This window comes from Amblyomma mixtum, chromosome 2 (assembly GCF_055824585.1).
Source record: "Amblyomma mixtum isolate Tamu chromosome 2, ASM5582458v1, whole genome shotgun sequence".
Lineage (NCBI taxonomy): Eukaryota > Metazoa > Arthropoda > Arachnida > Ixodida > Ixodidae > Amblyomma > Amblyomma mixtum.
Genome location: NC_143013.1, coordinates 283,661,191 through 283,682,271, shown reverse-complemented (window position 1 = coordinate 283,682,271; position 21,081 = coordinate 283,661,191). Strand labels below are relative to the sequence as shown.

General features: G+C 44.0%; 1 protein-coding gene across 2 annotated transcripts; it reads right to left on the bottom strand.

Annotated features, from left to right (window-relative positions):
* Window positions 1-773: 773 nt before the first annotated feature.
* Window positions 774-19,952, bottom strand: Ttd14 (TRPL translocation defect 14). 2 transcript variants are annotated; one of them, XM_089574223.1, is made up of 13 exons: window positions 19,642-19,952; window positions 14,334-14,401; window positions 13,787-13,824; window positions 12,799-12,836; window positions 11,612-11,740; window positions 10,868-10,962; window positions 10,562-10,666; window positions 9,941-10,018; window positions 9,741-9,836; window positions 8,784-8,880; window positions 8,464-8,555; window positions 4,843-4,958; window positions 774-3,651 (listed from the first exon to the last, which is right to left on the bottom strand). In XM_089574223.1, exons 1-13 carry the CDS (start codon window positions 19,697-19,699, stop codon window positions 3,363-3,365), a joined length of 1,299 nt encoding a protein of 432 aa, XP_089430349.1. In that variant the 5' UTR covers window positions 19,700-19,952; the 3' UTR covers window positions 774-3,362. The 2 variants fall into 2 exon arrangements, with proteins under 2 accessions (XP_089430349.1, XP_089430350.1); XM_089574224.1 differs by lacking the exon at window positions 13,787-13,824 and having other exon boundaries at window positions 19,642-19,685.
* Between the last annotated feature and the right edge of the window lie 1,129 nt (window positions 19,953-21,081).

Genomic DNA, 21,081 nt, shown 5'->3' with positions numbered 1-21,081 from the left:
TCATAAAGTGACGGACACTCTTTCATAGCTAAATCTACAGTTAAAAGGTTTATTCTAATGCACACCTGTGAGAAATTGACTCTCCAACAGCTGCTAATAGAGTGACACATTTTTGCTTCAATACAAATGCAGTTTTACCAAAAAATGCAATGAAAGCACAAGTTCTGCAGTGCGCAACTTGCAGATTTTTGAAACCCTACTGCCCGTGGTCATAGACTGTTCTGCAAATTTCATAGATTGCAGAGAGATACCACTCCCGTGTACCAACACCTCATAAAAACTTTGTGTGCAATACTGCTGCATGGTTTGCTCCTTAAACGACAGTTCAATTCTTGCGTGGCAGTGCTAAAAGTATTCGCCATGGCGGGGGCCAGGGTGTCTTTGACAGGAGGACATAATTCTCCTCCACAAAAAGATTTTACTGAACTTGCCTGAGTTCTTAGCCTCTGATAATATCAGCATAACTGGCCATGGTGCCAAAATATACACTGGCTGACTTTAAGCCTCCCTTTGAAGATAAAACGAAAACCAAAAAAATGTATATATTACAAGAGCTATAATGCACAGCTCTGTATATGCAGCAAGGAAAGCATGAAAAGGGCAGAAGTTTGGAGGCTACACAGCTGCAAAAGAGCTTCCAAGCCTAAAACTCCGAAAACAAGAATACAGTAAAGTAGTAGAATATTTGTCATTGTCTGAAAGCCACTACTGTCCTTACCTGTGGAACGGGTAATCATGCATGAAAAAAAAAATGATCGAAACAGTACAGCGCACTTGGTTCACTTCATTTATTCACCAATGCCAGCATATCGCCCACAAAATTAGGCATTCGAGACAACAACCAATGAAGACTTCACAACCAATTAGAATGATGTTCAACTCCAAAGGCATGCCCAATAATATTCTGTGCACTAGTAATTAGGAAAATGACTCCTTTGTTTGCTATCACAACACAGGACAGTCATACATGGCACATCCCAGCACAAATGGAGATCTAGAACATCTGACAATAAACCAAGAGGTTCACAAAAAAAACACAGAAGCCAATGCTGAGACAGCTCAGACCTGCACTAGACAAAAAAAAGCATTAAAATAAAAGTGACTGATTAGAATATTGATCTTAAATGCATCCACGGAGCAGCATATTTCATTGAACCACTTTTCTCAGGGTACGTAGGCTAGCGTCCGGCGCCCTTTAAATGCTACTCACACATGTGAAACGGACATGATGTGTGATGCTCCAGCACAAAGCGTCACCCAATCGGTAAGAACACGACGATGGGTAAAATGACACTGACCCAATAGTGTATAAACTCGCCCAGATCGAAGATCAGATCTCTGCGGCTGGCAGAGTACAGACTGAGAAAACTCAGCAAACGTAAGATTCAGAGCAATTTTAAACATCATGCCCTACACATGGCTAGTGCCATTAAGAAGAAATGAACATGTCAGATCAAAGTACTTCAAATGATCAGGAACTTACTATCAGATCTGGCTGGCTTGTCAAAATCAACTCAATGCCACAATCATACTCGGTGGGTGGGTTAGACTAGAAACAACAATTGCCGCACAGTACTCAAAAGTGGGGGTAAAACAAAGTAACGTGAGAAGCAGCTAGAGGTTCTATAACGTCTCGATGCGCCAAGTACACTCGCCATCAAAAATTAGTTCTCACTCTTCGTATCACTTTCCCAAGGTAAAGCGCATATAGGTCTAAATATAGTTCATCTGTGCACACACTTCTCCAACAGTCTTGCCCTAAAACAATGTAACAAAAAACTAATGATGAAAGGTAAGGCACGGCAACAGTTGCATGTCTCTGAAAAAGACCTTAAGGCAAGGTAATAGGAAACCATGCAACTAGGGAACAAAACCTAACGCGCTGGCTATTTTGCAGCACAATCTTTTTTCTGTCACTAACTGAAAAGATCCACCAGCTCTGAAAGCTCTGGACACACTGGCCAGGCATTGAACAGCATTATAGTAAAATGGTCGATACATCAATAGAACTCAAAACGTAAGCACACAGCCACAAAAGTGGGAATGCATTGTTTCACACCCAGTGACAAACTGTCTCTCAGAGCCAGTGACCCAAGAAACCACTGCACAGTTTCCAAACACGCAAGCCTAGCTATCTGCATCACAGTTGCTCCACAATGGTCCTAACAAGAAATATAACAAAAAAAGGAAAACAATACACACAGGTGAACGTAACTTTAACGTCTCAAAGGCAACAAAACATGCCCGTGTGTTTCACGGCAAATACAGTGAAAACGAGGTGCACAAATCGAGTGCCATTTGCCCAACGACAGTGCTTAACACATTTACACCGCATGCAAACTCGATGAGAAACAAAGCACCAGAGCAAAGCATATGTCGGCAGTTAAACTATCGGGCCCCTACAGGAGCAGCATGCGCGCTACTACCGTTGGCCATTCTGATTATAATAACAGTAACAATATGACACATCCTTTGTCCAGAACTCCCTAGCACTAAAGTGCTTTCTGCTAAACACAATCACGTAAAGCGCATCAGGACTCTTCTAACAGCTTGCACTGAGAAAGGCATCTAAGTAGACAAAACAACGGGACCAGCTTATCAACACTCACCTACCGAATAGCTAATGAAACAATAAGTACAATATGTCACATTCTCCAGTATCCATACTTTGCAGGCAAAGGCATCCAAGTCTGAAAAAAACGTCAAGCTCCCAACGAGTGCTTAAATCATAAAAGCAGTACACCATTAAATGTATAACAATAAATGCAAGGACCAACTAAAACTTGGTGAAGGCGCAATTACATGCAGTAAAGGTGCTACCCACCACGTGTGGCAAAAATAATGGCAGCAAGGAAGATACAAGGCATTAGGGACCCCCTCCCGCAGTAGGGTGAGAAACATTCACTTTAGCAGCAGTCCCAAACATCTGCGCAAGATCAGCCCAGTTCCAGAGGTATCAATGCTTATGAATCGGAAACAAACGCCAGAAAGTGCTCTACAAGAAAAAAAGATCTTTATGATTAGTAGGCGACAATGCAAGCTAGGAAGATACAACAGATACCAGTTTGCTGCAAAGTCCAATCTACAAATTGGTGCACCATTTGCCAAGAGATCGGGAGCCAGTGGTGGCACTTTAACTTTTGATAAAAGTGCTCCACTTTGAAGTGGTTAATTACCAAAAGTCATCGGCTACAAAGATGGACAACTAGAAAGTCACCGGAAGTCCACCCGCACTGCCGGCAAAAGGTGCACCTATGTAAGTCGTGCGAGTAATGCCCCGTGTTCGTCTTGCCAGTACAGAAAAGAAGTGAACGGAAGGGAAAGATAAAACGCGAGTCCTGAAAAGGCGACCCCTTGCCCCACTACAAGGGAGTGTTCGCCCCACCCATGCTGGTATTGCTCGGGGTGAAGCATGTGGCGGGACTCACGCTGTTAGAGCACAGCGGGTTGCCGACGGGTCCCCGGTGTCCGTTAGCTATGCAGTTGAAGATGGGTGTCGGCGGCTTGTCCCCCTTGTATGAGAGGCAGAACATCGAGTAGTTGGGGTCGCTGGTCACATCCTTGCAAATGTCGAGGAACGGCGGCAACAGTTCCTTGAGCTCCTCCGAGCTGTGTGTCGTGTATGCCTCGAGCAGCATCAGCCCGTCGCATCTACCAATGACAAAAGGGAGCAAAGTATTTCCACATTTAGTGCGTGCACAGTTTGCTGCTGCAGCTCCTTTTTCACTCTCCAAGCTCCAGAAGAGCTGCTCCTGTCAGCATTTTTGTAACTGCAAAGCCGACGTGTACTCAGCCAGTAATGACATTGATGGCAAAGCATGCATGCGATTCGAACTGCAGTTCTGTCAAATTTAAGCGACGTCTTCTATTTTGCATACTCAATCCATGTAATTAAGCTGTACTTAATATTCTTGACGACTTCAACTAATTGTGGTGAACAGATACAACACGCAGACTCATCACTTATAACCACGAGCAATGCTTACAGTGAATACAAAGCACCTTCAAGTCAAGTAATGTTCGATAGCGTCAGCAAGCTAGATCATGCACTGCAATGTAATTAAGCATTTCTCAGCACTGGTTACGTGCCAGTCGTACACATAAATGAACAATGTGCACTACACCTACTTTCCAGAGCATGGCTTCATTGTATCTAAACGCACAATGCATGATACACCTGATGTTGAGAGGACCAAAGCGAAAGCTTGATTTAGCCAGATGTTTCAAATAAAGCGAGTTCCAGTCTACCACACTGCTACAATTTGTTAAGGAACTGCATAGCTTCAAGTAAGCATGCTTAAAATTAAAAAGGCTGTGAAAGGGGCTCTGAATGCCTTCCGAGGAGAGCACATCAACTCGCTCAATCACTGCACCGTGGTGTCATGAACATCTGAGACAAATGATACACTTAATGATACACTTCTACGTGCAGCGGAGAACCCACAGTCACAAGTGAAAGTGGGCAAACCCTCTCTGGTGACTTTTTCATGCTTGCACCCTCTTTCCTTGCGCCGCTCATGCGTGTGCCAGTTCAGAGATGGTTACTGGTTAGATTCTTTCAGATGTCAGGTAGCTACCATGGCAGCGGCCAATAAGTGACGTAGCTCCAACGGATCAGAAAGTTCCACCCCCGGAGGTGGGGCCGGCGGAGGAGTGCCGACCTTCCAGCGTGCAAGAAGTGACGAGAGGATAGAGAAAGGTACAAAACGCATAAAAAAAATTTGCTAGAGGAGCGTCCTTTCACACCAGAGGCATACCGCAACTTTATCAGAGCCTCTTTCAGAGCCCCTTGAAACTTTCAACCCGTGTTCACCATGAGAAACCACAGTGATCAATTCATACCTGGAGTGGCAAGGCTTCTTGTAGATGTCCAACTGGAAGTACATGTGGTTCCACAGAAAGCAGCGGCGCACTTTGTACACCGTGTAGTGAGAGTCATTCCGCTGAGCCAACATGTTCTGCAAGAGACATTGAATAGGTTCCATTGGAGAATGCAAAATAGAGTGTAATAAGCAATGAACTTTTACAGTCTTGTAAAAACTTCTCAATCTCCTTACACGTGGCGCAGTGGAAATTACTAGCACAAGGCTTTTTAAAGGGCACCGAGGACTACTCCATGCAATTACTGTGACTGTTATCAGTAAAAATTGGTTCTTTGGCTCTTTATGGGTATGTTGATGCTTGTCCCTGCTGCAAAAGATGCATTGATCCCAGAGAAAATTTTATGTTAAAATCTTCCGACCAGTCAATTCAAACTTGTGGCACCCTTACCGAAAAAGACTGGTTGCTACTGCTTTGAAGTGAAAGAAGGCGTAGCATAGCCTTTCGGATCCAAACAAAAAACTGCTGCCAATGCATGCATTTTACAGTCAAATCCCGTTACAACGAACACCACATTAACGAACATTTCAGATTAACGAACTTTTAAGAAATCCCACGCCGACTGCTTATAGTTTCAAATGTAAAAATATTTCACTACTACGAACTTCAGAATAACGAACATTTCAGAATAACGATCGTTATTTAATTTCCATGTCATCTTAACAACACCTCAGTACTACGAACTCATATCCCAAAATGCGAGGATTCTTAGATTTCAGTGTATCCGTCACGGCAGCCGGAGCTCCAAGCTAGCAGACGACGCAGCGCGAAGAGCAGGCGCCTTGCAACTTGCTTCCCGCAAAAACCTGAAACGGCGCGGGAGGAGAAACATGCGGGCGGAGACTTTTTTTTTCCTTCTCCGTTGCGGTACGCATCGCGTTTTTCTTGCTTGTTTTTTCAGTTGTTCGCGTGCTGTCACCCGTGTCAGGCCTGTCCATCTTGTTTTTCTTCTGGTTTTTATTGTGTTCGAAGTGCGTGCGGGCGATCGCGTTGCCATGAGCTCAACAACTCCAACCACGCGGAAGAAGCGAAAGCAGTTTTCTTTGAGTGAGAAAGTAGGCATTCTTCGCGAGATAGAAGACGGGAAGAAGCAATCCGTCGTGGCTAAAGAACGTGGAGTGGCGCGGTCGACGATCGCCACGATTCTCAAAGATAAAGAGAAAATCTTTAGGCACCAGCAAGAATCTCAGCTTACCCCATCAAGGAAGCGACTGCGGCTTGGCGATTTCCAGAATATTGACGCAGCAGTGCTGACTTGGTTTAAAGACGTGAGAGCACAGAATGTGCCCGTGTCAGGCCCAATGCTGCAGGAGAAGGCGCGGCAGTTCGCTGCAATTCTTGAGGTTACCGGCTTCGAAGCGTCTTCTGGCTGGCTCCACCGTTTTCGCCAACGAAACGGCGTAACCTGGCAGTCTGTGTCTGGCGAGGAGAAGGCAGCAGATGAAGCAGCAGCAGCCACGTGGAGGGAGGAAAGCTTCCACGAACTGGTCAAGTCTTACGCAGCAGCTAATGTTTTTAATGCAGACGAGACTGCCTGCTTTTATCAGCTGCTCCCGGACAAGACAATGCATTTTAAAGGAGAACAGTGCAGAGGCGGCAAAAAGTCGAAGCTTCGCGTCACCGTGCTGTATTGCTGCAATGCAGATGGCACTGAAAAGTTGAAGCCTCTGGTGATCGGGAGGTTTTCGAAGCCGCGCTGCATGAAAAATGTAGTGTCGCTGCCGTGCCATTATAGGGCGAATCAGCGTGCGTGGATGACCCGCGAGCTCTTTTCCGAGTGGCTGCTGACGGTAAACGAGAAGATGAGGAAGGAGGGGAGGCACATTTTGATGATTGTCGACAATTGCTCGGCGCACATTGTCAACATACGGCTCACGAATGTGCGTCTCGAGTATCTGCCGCCGAACTGCACGTCAGTACTTCAGCCACTGGACCAAGGAATAATAAGGAGCGTGAAGTCGCACTTCCGGAAGCGCCTTGTTCAGCAGCTGCTCATCAACCTGCGCCTGCAGCGCTCGACAGCCATCAACGTCCTACAGGCTGCGGAAATGCTGACAGGCGCATGGTGGAGCGTCACGTCCACCACCATCCAAAACTGCTGGAAGAAGGCCGGCCTGACGATCACAGATGGCCAACCACAAACCGATGAACCGGCAGTGGAGGACAGTTCGAGCGAGCTTTGGAGCGAGGTGGCCGAGCAGCTAGCCGTCGATCCTTCAGTCACATTTGACGACTATGTCCAGTGTGACGAGGCGACGTGGACCTCAGCGGAGCTTACCACTGGTGACATACTGCAGAGCGTCCAGGGCACGGCGACTCAAGATGAGGAATGCAGCGACGACATGGACGATGACGTTACGGCAGCACCCGAAGACCGCGATGAGTCCGTGTCGGCCACAGATGCGTTGGACTACTTGCGAAAACTCCGCATATTTATAGCCAAAAGCGGCACAGCGACCGAAGGCGTGCATAAGAATGCGGACGGTCTGGAATCGTTCGTTCTGCAGAGTCTCTGCTGCACCCGTCAGAAGACGATCACGGACTATTTCAAATAAATGTGCCTTGTCCGACGATCACGTGTGCATTGTGTGAGAAACGAGTTCAAGGAGGTACCGTTTCAAAGGTAGGACGTTTGCGTTACTGTAATGCTATTGTTATGGCTAATTTTTGGGCTTTCACTATAACGACCTTTCAGAATAACGAACGTTTTCCCGCGGTCCCCTGAAGTTCGTTGTAACGGGGTTTGACTGTACATGCCAAATCAGCCGTTTATGATCACCAATGTATGTATTTCGTTTTTTTGTCTTTTCTAGCTTATAAAACCTCCATTTTTGTAGAGAGTGATCTCTGTATGGTTAGAAGACAGTACTCTACCTATACAGGCTAACTTCAATTTGTCCTTAGTGTCCTTTCATGTCAGCCATCCAGTATACTACTGGCAGCTCTCGCACATCCCACTGGTCTGGCTTAAACGAGACAATCTTATTGTCTTCCTTCCTATGCAGTAGCATGCACGCTTGTAATGACAGCTTTCTAAATATCAGTTTCCAATACTGCTTGATAATTGATTGTTCTCAAACTTGATTCTTGCAAATCTGTGCTCAGCTGTCTTGGGTGGACTAGTGTCACCACATTCAGTGAAAGTGGAATGAGTACTCCTGCATGGCCGGTTCTGTCCCTTCGCACAAGATGGCGACACCAGTTCTCTACGTTAAGTTCTAATGCCAGAGCGCAGCCAATGAAAGCTCTTCATTTATACTGCATCAACCGCAGAAGTAATGACACATAACACTTTACAACACAGAGTTACTATACAGAGCAAGCAAAACACCGGTGAAAAACTTGAGTGTGACCAAACGTGCCGTACACAGGAAAAGGTGTTTTCTTTTTTGTATTGTAGAGATAAATACAAAGGTCGCTAACCACGAATAGATTATATATCTGACCACATACATTAATTACAGTAATTATCAACTACTGTCAAATAACAGTGCAGTATTTTCTTTGTGCGCATATAGTGACAAAGACAGAACAAGAACTGCCCAAATCACATGCAAGAAAAATAAAATAACTGGTGCTCACGATGTAGTCCCTGTGGGTGATCTGACGCTTCAGCTCGATGGTCTGGCTGTTAATATCACTCTTCCGTATCGTATGCATGTAGCTCCAGCAATCTGAAAGGAGGCACAAAAGGAAATGGACGGCTCAGGTCCTGAAGCAAAGTACTCAGGGCATATAAGGTGACAAAAACAATTGGTCTTTCTAGCTTGCAATTTTTGTCACACTGCACATGTCATTTCAAGAAAGGACTTGCAACAAGGAGCAAAGGGTCAAGATTTTATGATAGATTTTTGGCAAGCTCAACAATGATCAATCATAAGTTTCAACAAATAAGGACTCACTATTCTGTCCCCTTTTTCGGAGGCGAGACTGCGCTTTGGGATTCGAAGTGATGAGGTAGTCATGGACAACATCAAAGTCTTGATAGGAGGGAAATGCCTGAGGAAGAGAGAACAGCGGTGGTCGATATTTAAGGGTAAAAAAAAAAAAAATGCCAAACTACTCTAACAGAATGCAAGGCCATCACAAGGCAAGCTACAAATCAGCCCAGGAAACCTGTTAACAACCATTACATTCTCAAACATTATGTATAAGTTTTTTTCCAACACCGCAAGCATGACTGGGCTTTCCGTTGGCTGCAAACAAGGATGTACTCAAAACTCCAGTCTTCTTAAAAATGTGTAATGACACCAAGCTAAAACACTCCTAGAATGTAAAAATTGTGGTCTTTGTAGGAGGTCGAAAATATAAGTTTGCAGGTGCACTTTACAAAAAAAAAAAAAAATTCTCAGTGGAGATAAAAAACCCAGCAGTGAGGAACGAAACTAGTATTGGTAAGCAGCCGTTTCAATGCAGTGACACCAAAATTTTTGTTTGTAGTGCACACTACTTGATTTTGGTTATGTACTCACTCCTGCCTGGACTGAAAAGAGGCAGTAAGCAGTATCAAATAAACAAGTAAACAAATGACAACATGGTGTCCCACTAGGTAACCAGATGCAAGGTAATGTAGGAACATTTTGCAGCTTCAAAAATTCAACAAGACTGTTTTGGGTAGCCTGTTCATAATTAAAACTGCGTGAAAGTGGGTGCACGAGGAAGAAAAAGTCTTTACGACATGAGGGACTTCATCTCTGATCCCTCCTTGCCTAGTTTTAGTGCTGCACATCTATAGTTCCAAGGCAACCACAGAAATGGCCTGTGGTTACCCGTTTATAATTATGCCTACCTATATTTTCTGTGAGCGCATACAGATTAACTGACTTGTTGACTGACTGAGGTATACATGCCAAGCTTACACTGTCTGGTGGCATGGCGCTCACAAGGAACTTGACCTTGTGGCTGTTGGTAGCTAGCCGGTCTCCAACCTCGACACCAACTCGTCGGCACACACACTGTGAATAAAAAAATCAAATCAGAACAAGCATCCACTTAGAGTGAACTCAAGCGCTGCGGGGTATACAGAGCTACAACCTTGCGCTCAAAGCAGAAGCATTACCTCTATCAACCGGCGCACTTTGGCGTTAAAGTCTGTGGAATTGTCAATGACGTCCATGTATGGGTGGCCAATCCATGCCTGCAAGCCAAAAAAAGATAACCAGCGCTCGAAAAGTGCACACTGCTGCAATTAAATTCTCAACAGTGTGTGTGTGTGTGCGTGTGTACGAACAGAGAGAGAGAGAGAGGGAGACTTGCATAATGAATTGACTATTTAAAATGCTCATTAACTCGTGTTCAGACAGCACAAAAGTGTCTCACTAAGCATGAATGGTCTGCTGAACAAGGAAGAGCAGAGGCGTACAAATATCAAAGTTTTGGTTGTGAAGCAAATACAAAAAATGTGTAGATCAAATTTTTTCAAATATCAGTACAGGTAGCTAACATAAAAAAGAAATTATCTTCCACAAAACAAAAGCTATAAAAAGAAAAATTTTACACAGGAGAACCATTCTGACCTCATTTTTTCAAGGAGAAAAAAAGTCCAACAAATGCACTCTTCATTTCATGTAGTATTAGGGTGTATGGACACTGTTCTAGCAATTCACACAGGTGTATTGCTGCAGCATGAAAAGCCACAAATGCACCAGGATAAAACAGACAGGAAAGTCACAAAGCCAACCTGAGCTGCCAGTTTGTCTCGCTCCCGTGCCAGCTCGATGCCTTCTGTGCGACAATTGTTGTCTTCCGTGTTGTAAAACTCCTCTGCTCCATTGGCGGCCGATACCTGTAATGCATAGCATAGAAACAGGTTAGAGATTGTTTTTTAAAAAAAAAGGGGGGGGGGGGGGGGGAATGAAAGAGGGCCTAAAAAAGCTAATGAAAGCTCCCAGTTAGAAATATCACCTAGAGTCAAGTGGGCTCCAGTTCTCTGTTTTTGCAAGTTGACAGTTACAGCAGAGCTTTGTCACACAGGCACCTAACTCACCAGGTGAACAATCTGGTTGTAGCGATTGTCCCTCAGGTCAACTGTGTGCCAGCCATGAGCTTTGACAATCTTCTCCCAAATGTCTTTGTTGACAACTGCAGAATAAGAAATTTCCCACTGAGAATACACTCTCCAGGTCTATCGTGGTGACCGATGGCTGGAGTGCAGTTTTCAGAAAAATACTCGGGCGATCATATTAGTGTAAATAGAGACATAACCTAAATAAGCAACTTAAAGGCAGCCAAAGACAAGATTTTAAAAGAAAGCTGCTTGCACTGATTCGATTAATGAAAGGTTTTATGCAACTACTTATATGCACACGTGTACCAGTCATTTATGTTGTGCTGCTCATGGTGAAAGAATGTGACACATACAAAACAGGCTGCCAGAGTTAACAATGAAGAATGTGCAGTCCAATGAAGCAATAAATTCTCAGCTACTATGAGAGTTTTTCTCTTAGCAAATAAAACAGGCAATACTTTCTTCCCCTAAGATCACCTCGTTACATTAGTAGTAAATACACTGCCAGCCACGTTAAATGCTGGATGGATGAAATGTTCTGATCTGAACAAGCCTCTCAGTCATGATGCAAGTTTGTGCAATGCAAGTATAGTATTAAGTTTAGAAGCACTTATGCCTGGAACAGGCAATGCTGCTGATTTTAAACCATTCTCTGCAGTGCTCTGCCCCTCATTCAGAGACAGAAATCCAAAAGGCAGTTTCGAAGAGAGGTGTGGTACTGACATGCAGAAGCATCCATGGTGCCACGGTCGCAGATAATGAGGCAGTTCTTGGTACTGGTCCTGGCCAAGTCAAAGTAGGTCTCCTCCATGGACATCATGGTCATAAGGAGATTCTCTTGAAACTTCTCAACTGCAACAAAATGTACGGAATTACATACCTCCGCGACTGGATTAAGAACAATCCCCCACTTTAACGTTCAGTCAATTTTCAGTCAACAGCTGTGCTAAGCTAACAGATATGTATGAATCTCTTTATCTCAGGAGACAAGTGCAAAGCAACTGATAAGCGGCCACAAAATGCTTTCATGAAACAAATTGACCAGCTAACTTGGCCAAAGCTTTTCTCGCCATTTAAGGTTTCAATCAAAATTATGATTTTCTGCATGCACTACTGCTATGTGCCACTCTTCCAAATAATGCTTGTGTCGAAATCCAATTTCAGCTTAATTCTTACATGGGGCACCTGTTCACAAATCTACCGATACCGCAACCACTACGTCTCAAAATAACTGAGAAAACAACACTTCAAGCAAAAAATAAATAAATAAAAGGTGCTTTCAATTTGTATGCTTAAAATAATGCTACTACTTAAACAATCAGCTCTATACAAAACTTGCACAATTTGCACAGTAGGAAATGCTAGCCTCACGGTACAATCAAAGATCATTTCTCACACAAAACAAGATTCGTAAGAAAATCCGATTAGGCAGCTCTCTGCCGACAAAAGATGGTGCACCAGGGCTGCTGAAAAACACCTGTAGAATTACTTGTTCAGTGCAGGCATGGCTACCATCAGACATCCCTGTTTGTTATTTAGTTGGTTTATACGGTTCAACTCCCCAAGGCAACTCCTGCTATGAGGGGCACCGTAGTGGAGGGCTCCGAATAATTTTGATCACTTGAAATTCTCCAATGTGCACTGAAATTGCGCAGTATACAAGCCTCTAGCATTTCGCCTCCATTGAAATATGATGACTATGGCCAAGATCGAACCCGTGTCTTTCAGGTCAGCAGCCGAGCACCACAACTGCTGAGCCACCAAGGTGGCTTAGATATCGGTTTGGTTTGGTTTATGGGGTTTAACGTCCCAAAGCGACTAAGGCTATGAGAGACGCCGTAGTGGAGGGCTCCGGAACATTAATTATGCATAAATGCAAAGTGAAGAGACTAATCTGAATACTTGCTCACCTTCAGCAGGTGTAAGGTCAGGAAACCGCACACCACCGCTAAAAGGAAAAAAAAATATATCAACAAGAGCCCTATAGCATAATGCATGGATAAAAACATATTTACAGGGACAGTGAGAACAAACTGAAGCTTGTCTGCATCAACGTATTATACCACGTTCTAATGACAAAGATGCTATTTTCACCTGAGACAGGGTTTTGATAAACTAGAAAAAAAAAATACAGGAATCACTGCCACCAGCCCTTTTCGTTACTGACTCATGAGTTTGAATCGGGTGGGGGAAAAACAGAGGAACTTTATATTTCTAAATGCATTTTTATCATAATTAAATAAGACTTACTGCTGAACACCATCAACTTAGCCAGAAGAAGACAAACTATAAATTTTCACGTTGAACGCAAGTTATAGAGTTGCCCTCAATAGCCCTTTAAACTCTCTCCACAAAACAAAGAAAAGGAAAACTATGTTGGCGTAACAACAGCAGGACTTAGGCATTTCTGCAGCATGTGTCTTCAGCTAAGCAGACGAGGCAAGCTTAGTTACATAACAGCATACTAGGCTTTACTAGGAATCACTCATTAAAACAGCAACAATTCAAGCACCAACAAATGACAGATGAAGCCCACTCTGATCAGCTAATGTATGCATCAGAGCAAACAGTCGCATCTTCTGGATTGAAATGTCATATACCCAGACACATAAGCAAATGAACGAAACTAAACATCGACACAAACTATACAGTCTGACCTAGATGTGACATTGATGCAAAACAACTTGCTTATGTATGTCGTGACCACTAAAACATTACGCACATCAGCTGTTTAAATAAGTGAACTTGGAAATGACAGCATACTATTACACTTCATGTTGTCCACAGCTTGTATGGGCCCAACACTACAACAATGACAAAGAACATGTTCAGTTCAATCGATATGAGTATAAAAAAAAGAAGAAAAGTAAGAAGCACCTGTAATGTTAAGGTTCTCACCTAAACAAAACCGTAGCAGCTTCCGGCACACGATACACCTGCCAGTAAAAATGCATGGCAATTAGGCCCTCACATTTTTTTTTGTGTGTGAACAAATTTTTACGGAGAAACGAACTCCATTATTACCAAGCAATAAGTGCCAGTATTTTGCTTGTTGTACTTTTAAATAAAAGCCATATCAAACAGACTAATATAATAAACAACTTATTTCCGAGCTGCATTTCGATGTTGCATTTTACAGTGCACATATTAGTCAAAGAGTATAAGAGCCAAATCTTATCACCAGTTAGTGTCAAGACAAAATGCACGAGAAAGTTGATATGAGAGTGAAAAGCATGCAGATTAACTATTTCATGTAAACCACAGAGCAAAACAGCTTGCCTAATTTTTTAAACGCAAAAATACATATTAGTTCCTACATCTGATACAACTTTTCTCACATTTCTCAACATTTACAATACAAGTATGCTGCTACTATAGAAGGACTATGCTATGTGAACAATAACAGTGATGTGTGTTTTCATAAACAATGTGTAAAACTACACACCTTCCAGCCAATATTTTCAAAAAACGTCGATAATCTGGCTTGACTTGTTGTTTTCCCGCTACAGGGCCCTGCAGGAAATGAACGTATGAATGCATGTCAAGGAGCAGCTGCATGCAATTTCACAATAGTTCATCTTTACGATTGCATGGAGCAGGATTACTGCCAGGATGAAGCAGCCTCAAAAGAGTGCCATGAGCTGTGAGTACCATCAGTGCTGTGATAACCATTTGAAACAATTTTTAACGTCAGCCCTTTAAACCCTTTACGTCTCTTCATAAACTCACCGCTTCTTCCGAGTGTGATTCACCTAGCAGTAATTTTTACATTCCAAGTGAGTAAATTTCGCATCCCTCACGTGGCAAATAGGATTGTTTTTTATGCCATGCAGCCAATGCAACAAATAATATTTCTTTAAATAGAGAGCGGTGTAGCATGTTGTCCGCCATTCAGACAGATTTAGACACCGGTATTAACTGTTTCCCATGAGTTCATCTTCACAACAGAAAATGTTTCCATGATCCTTTGACAAATCCCGGCAGTTTGATGCTGCTATTTTCACCAATCACGACACTTTGTACGAAATTTCATGCATCCTGGTAAAAAATTAAATGATGGAATCTTGCGCTGGAAAACTAACAAGTCATCTTTCTTGAGACTTGAATATGCTATTTAGGTGAAAGAATATTTATTTTTGATAGAAACAAAAAATTGAATCTGAAAGGTTTAAGCAACATTCTTTGACTGACGGTAATATACGATCAACCTGATGAAATGACTACAGCAAGCTTGATCAATAATTTGGAAACAGTTGGAAATTGACATCTAAGCAAAGTTCTTGCTTTGCAAGAAGCTTGCAGTTAAAAATTTATCAAAGGATATGCAGCACTCATCTGAAATAGTTTAGACGTGGAACATGACCACACTGTTCTTTAGGCAGAAATAATGAGAAACAACGTCAAACAAGTAGATTTCTTTTAAGGCCAAAGAAATTAACCCAAAGGATACTATAGAAAAACACATAGTAGGAGTACGACAGCCCCCATCTATGTGAGCAGTAGAAATAGAAGCAGCACCCCAGCAAGTGAAAACTTAAAGCAGCTGCATCATTTGTGTATTCGACCTTTTAGGTGTGCACTTCTTCATACGACATTTCACCTTTGTTCCAACAGATGGCCACTGAAACGTCAACCGGTCAGACAGAGCTTCAAATATGACATGTGGCAACACCATGCCACATGCCTCTGTTTATGTCTTTCTCTTCTGCAATACTTTTGCCAAAATAAAACAGGTGTCCGGCCAGCGAGCCTTTTCAAGTTCCCTGACTTTTCCATGTTTTCCCCGACTATGTCAATCAAAATTCCCTGACCAGCGAAGGTGCAAAACAACGTAGTCTGGCTGACGATAATGGACAGTATACATAAACCAGTCGCAGCAAAAACAATTTATTTAAACTGCAAATGCTGCATTGAAAACAGATTTGCTTTCTGCTCAAGAGAGCTTATTTTTTGCTGAATGAAGTCCAGCTTCAAGCTGTGATTTATATATTAACTGTTTCTTCTTCCCTTCCAGCTTTTCAATAACAGTGGCTACTCTCTTTTTTTTTTTTTTTCAGTGAGCATCGGATGTTTCCAAAAATGGTGTGTGAATACAAAAGCTTGGTTCTGAAGCAGACTAGAATAAAAATTTGAAATAGAATCAAATATTTTCAAATCATTCAAATACCAACATAGGTAGTTTAAATTTTTTTTAAATGCATTTCTACAAAACACAACAAGAAAGAAATAGACTTATTGCACACAAATATTTTACTCCTCTTGATCATCCCTTGTAACGCCTATCAGGCATGACATAAAGGGAAGCATGGGTACAGTTCATTCAAAGCACAAGAAAAAAAGTTATGACAATATGACAAGAGAGCTGTTGGGTGTTGTCATGAAACACTGTAACCAGTACAACATGTTCCGTAAGCATAGATGCTCCCCATGGTCCATACACAAAAAAGGCATATTTCCTGATAGTGGCTGATATGGCTGCCCTCACCTCCATTGCGTCATGAGGCGAAACTTGCTACTGGAGAGTCATGGCATGGCACATTGCTATGAAACACAAGATGGCTCGCAAAATGGATTAAGAGTGGCAGCTTGGGTTAGAATGTGAGCGAGCCCTTAAGCGAGACAAACCTTTCCACACTCCCTCACAATGCCTAAAGGCACAACTCCAACTGAGAAACGGTGCCAGAAACATAGCAATCTTGACGGGACATTGAATGATTTGCCCTCAAATATCAGTTTCGCTACACTGCAAGCACCGGCCATAATAGCTCATAAACACTGGCACAATTCTAACAATCAACGCAGTTATTACGGCAACGGTTTTATCTTCTCAGCAAAACAACAGCGCCTGGGCGATTTCAGGTATTAGACTTGGAAGTCTGTTAAAAATGCGTTTACAAATTTTCATGCTGCTTTGATGTGTGTACACAAGTGGAGTGGTGGACATGTGCGATGGCATTACGTATGGTTTCCTAAGAGCAACGGACAGCTTAAAGGAACAGTGAGGAGAGCACTATCAATATTTTTTTTTATAGTAAAATCAGATAGTTTGGCATTTCATTGCTTTGTCGCCACTTGGCCGGCAGCGAAAGATACATTTATTTCTAAGAAATTTGGATTCGAAGTTGAAGAAGTTTTTCGCGCCGCTCTGATTCAAACTTGGGATTCTCTTATGACGACACAGGACTAAGTGACGTGAAACATGACGTGTACATGACGTAACGCAGACTCCGTGATTTCTGGCGGCCAGCAGAGCGGCCTAGCAGCAGCCGAAAAGAAAGCTACTGCCGGCCGCACGTTGAAGGCATCTATCGGCTATTGCGGCCGTCACTACAGTCGCTTCGCTTACGTTAGCACCGGCGTTTTGACAGCGTTACGATCGATCCCGTTGTCGAAGTCGTCAACGAAGTTCTCGCAAATAGACACCTTTAGCATACCGTGTACCTTGTTGGGAGCCCGCCTACCGCCGATGAAAGGGCGCTGATTCGTCCCGATGCTGCAGGCGCGTGCGTAGCTGCCGGGCACGTGGCGCCATCTGGCGACGTCAAGGAGATTTGCGCATGCATTGGCTGCGCCTCAGTGATTCGTGACTTCACGGGTCCTAGCGTTGCTAGAACCACTGGTTCTAGCAACATTGTTTTGTCCTATGACGTCACCACGCTTGTACTTGCGAGTTTGGCCTGTGGCGGCAATACCTGTATTTTGGTTCTTGCTCTTTTCTACGTTACAAGAGCGTTGTTGTCGGTATGAGTGGCGTTTTTGTAATCAGGAGCTGGTATTGTGTCGATGCAAGCCAACTTCAATTTCTCCTCAGTGTCCCTTTAAGTTCAAGAAACGATCAGGAAATTTTCCAAATGACCCCACCATAACTACTAGTTATGCTACTAGAGATTCAAGCTTTTGACAAGCCACGGCATTGTTCATTCAGATGACCATTTCAACAGCACCAGTACAATAGGATGAGTGCAAGATCATTTTCACAAAAAGGAACGGCTTTTTGTGACATTGTCCCAATAGATCAAACCACAAATGGTGGCTGCATGGCCCACGTGCACAGTATCGGTGGGGCCAAGAACGGAAGCCTTCCAGAAGAACAATGATTTTGATGCCACAGAGGCACAGCGAAAGTATGCAAATTCTGCACAGAACTGGCTCTGGCTTGTCATGCGGAAAATATCCTTGAATGTAGCTATATTCCTTGGTCTGCACAAGCCCAAAGTTAGTGAGCAGTGCAACAAGCAGTACAGGACACAAGGGTATATGCAGTGGTTAACAAGAAAGAGAAAGCTAAAATCAAGCAAAATTCATGGAAGATGATCACGTTAACTTTAGCCAGTCATTTTCCCTGACTTAATTAGTCAATTTTTTTATAGCATCCCTGACAATTCCGAGATTTCTAGATTTCTCCAGGTTCACGAAATTTCCCTGACAATCCCCGACTTCCAGGGTTTTCCAGGTCGCTAGGCACCCAGTAAAATGGCGAGCAACCCCGTGCGAGGACGTGTACTACAATTACACTGTGTCCAAGACAATTAAGTTGCATCTGCTGCTTGGAACTTTAACAAGACGACCATGACATCTCAAAAGTGTTTTTTTTTTTTTTTATCCTCTGTCTCAGCTGGGGGGCTGATAGCATGCAGGGCCTCTAAAAATGCTATCAGAGTGCCCTTACCATATTATATCATTTGCATTGCGCCAGGTCTTGACTTGGAACAAAGTGCTTTCAAGATAAGATGCTCAAGGTGCTCCCACGAGTTACGAGAGATAAGACGCTTACAGACACCATTACGCGGATGAAACCAAGACAACAGGATAAAAGACCCCCGAATTTGCGCACCGCCAGTCACATCAGAAATACCTCAGAATACGGTTATGCGCGTCAAAGCCAGTTAAAACAGTACTCAGGTTCCATATCAGAAGAAGCGACGCAGCTCCTGAAGTATATGTTGCGCTGTAGCTGTACTCAATCTGAAGACGTTTTAATGAAGCCCCCCCTCCAGGAAACAATCGTGACTTGTTCGGTGCCAGCCAACATGATAAAAAAAATCTGGTCATAATTTATGGCCTACTTATAATTTTTTCTTTATTTCATTGGTAGCGATCGGAAGTCGCACCAGTAACGTGACACGATCGAAGTGCACTGCCGGAAAATGAAACATGATTCCGGGCGCCCGTCTTCCTGTTTGCACGTTAGCTGCGGCAAAAGGTCGGATTACCAGGCACACCGGTAGAGATCTGCGCCGTACTTCTCTCGTTTCATGTGGCGCCGCGCACAATGAGCACGCGCAGCATGTGTGATCTCGCTCCGCGCGCTGCGCCGAAGCCGCGCGCAAAACAGGACAAGAACAAAGCGACAGCGGCTGCGCTTCCCCTCCTCGCGGAAAGACAATACTGGCGAACAGTGCGACGCCGCATGTACGGAATAATCCTTTCAAGGACGTAACCTAGCTGGCACGCGCACCATCCGCGCGTCCATGCGCGCGCGGCTGTCGCAGCATCCATATCAGTGGAGCGCATGCTCGCGACGCAAGAAGCCGGTCGTTATTCGAATGTAACATACTCGTCTCGTTACTTCCGCGGCCAGGCACAGTGATTAACGCGTTCGCAGCGAACGTCTTCCTCGTCGCCGCGTTACGACCCCGGCGAGGGTGCGGATCAGAGAGCACAGCATCAATGACCTACACGCGCTGCACGTGATCTTGAACCCTTACTGCCGGCGTGCCAGACGAGTAGTCGATCAATAAAGTACGACTCACCGCCGGTCAAGACCAGCTTGTAGACGATTCTCTCCCGCTTCTCCGAGTCGTTTGCCATGTCGCTGGCTCGACGGAACTGTTGCGGTCGGCGATGGTGGCCGAGTGCCTGTCGCTCGTCCTGCTAATGGCTCAGCTAGCTCAGCACCATTCAGCTGGAGAGGCACAGTAGCGCCGGCCGCTTGGTTGCAACAGCCACATTCGGCCGCTCTCGGCAGAGCAAGTGGGGGAGGGAACGGAGAGTGCAGACAGCGCTGAGCCAGAGCGCAACACGAGCGCGTGAGGGATGCGATAAAAAAAACTAAATGAAATGAAACACCAGGAACTCTATGCTACGTACAACCCAGACTTTAAAATGACATCACTACTGACTTAAAATTCACCTTACAGATTGTAGAGTCATCTATGGAGCAAAAAAATTTATGAAACTGCAAATTATTTTTGAATTATTGCAAAAAGTACTTGTCGCTTTGCGAAAAGAGGGCCCACATATCTGTTAAATTTAAAACTGCGTCACAGTAAATGACACGGCGATTACGCTAACTTTTGCAACTAATGTTATTTTATAATCCTACAGGAAGCGAAACGTGACGTCAATCTGAAAGATGGCGGCTAACTTCCAGTTTCGAAACGGCTGTGCGCTTCCGCCTGGCCTAATTAAATTTATGGAACTGGCGGAAAAATAGGTCTGCAGCTGCATGTTTTCAGCCATGGACCAGGCGAGATGAGTGCAGCCCGTTGTACTTATTTCACCTCTTCCGCTTCGCTGCGCTGGCCCGTGCAGACACTGCGAGTTTACAAAAGAAAAAAAAGAAGGGGGATAAAATTGGTCGTTTACCCGGTGGTAGACAACGACGCGACGTAAAACGCCTGAGCCGCATTCCATACGAACACAGGCGATTCTACTAAAGACAAAAAAAAAGGCATCGCGGCGTGAAAAAAAAATCGGCAGTGGTGGAACATACGTTTTTCAGTTCGTCGGCGTAGTAGTAGCAGTCGGCACCGCGTATCGGAAATAATCGGAGGCCGTGTAAAAATTGCCGCAGAATGTTTCGAATAGCGTCATACGATTCAGCGTTTCGTGCAGCACAACTTACTAGTGAAGTTAAAAACTAGCTCGCGGTAGGGATTCGAACCGGCGATCTATAATGGGGCGCTCCGTAAAAAAAAAAAAAAATCATATCATGCGCGGTTTGGGTGCCCACCAACTGTTACTGCGTCATTTCCTTTCCTCAAACAGTTGGTGGGCACCCGAACCGCGCATGATAAGTTAAAGAACACCAGATGGTCCAAATTTCCGGAGCCCTCCACCAAACCAAACCAAACCAAACCTCTTCTCAAAAAACCAATTTCAGATTTGTCCAATGGCCTTGCATCGCCGACTCCCTGGCGGCACTGCAACACGCTGTTGCATTCAACTAAATATCCTCCAAATTTTACATG

Excerpts from the sequence above, each read along its gene's own strand:
- Ttd14 (XM_089574223.1), bottom strand. The coding sequence starts at position 19,699 with ATGGCAAACGACTCGGAGAAGCGGGAGAGAATCGTCTACAAGCTGGTC. Across the intron at positions 14,402-19,641 it reads CAAGCTGGTCTTGACCGGCG|GGCCCTGTAGCGGGAAAACA; the intron begins GTGAGTCGTACT and ends CATTTCCTGCAG. Across the intron at positions 9,837-9,940 it reads AAGTGCGCCGGTTGATAGAG|TGTGTGTGCCGACGAGTTGG; the intron begins GTAATGCTTCTG and ends TTTTATTCACAG.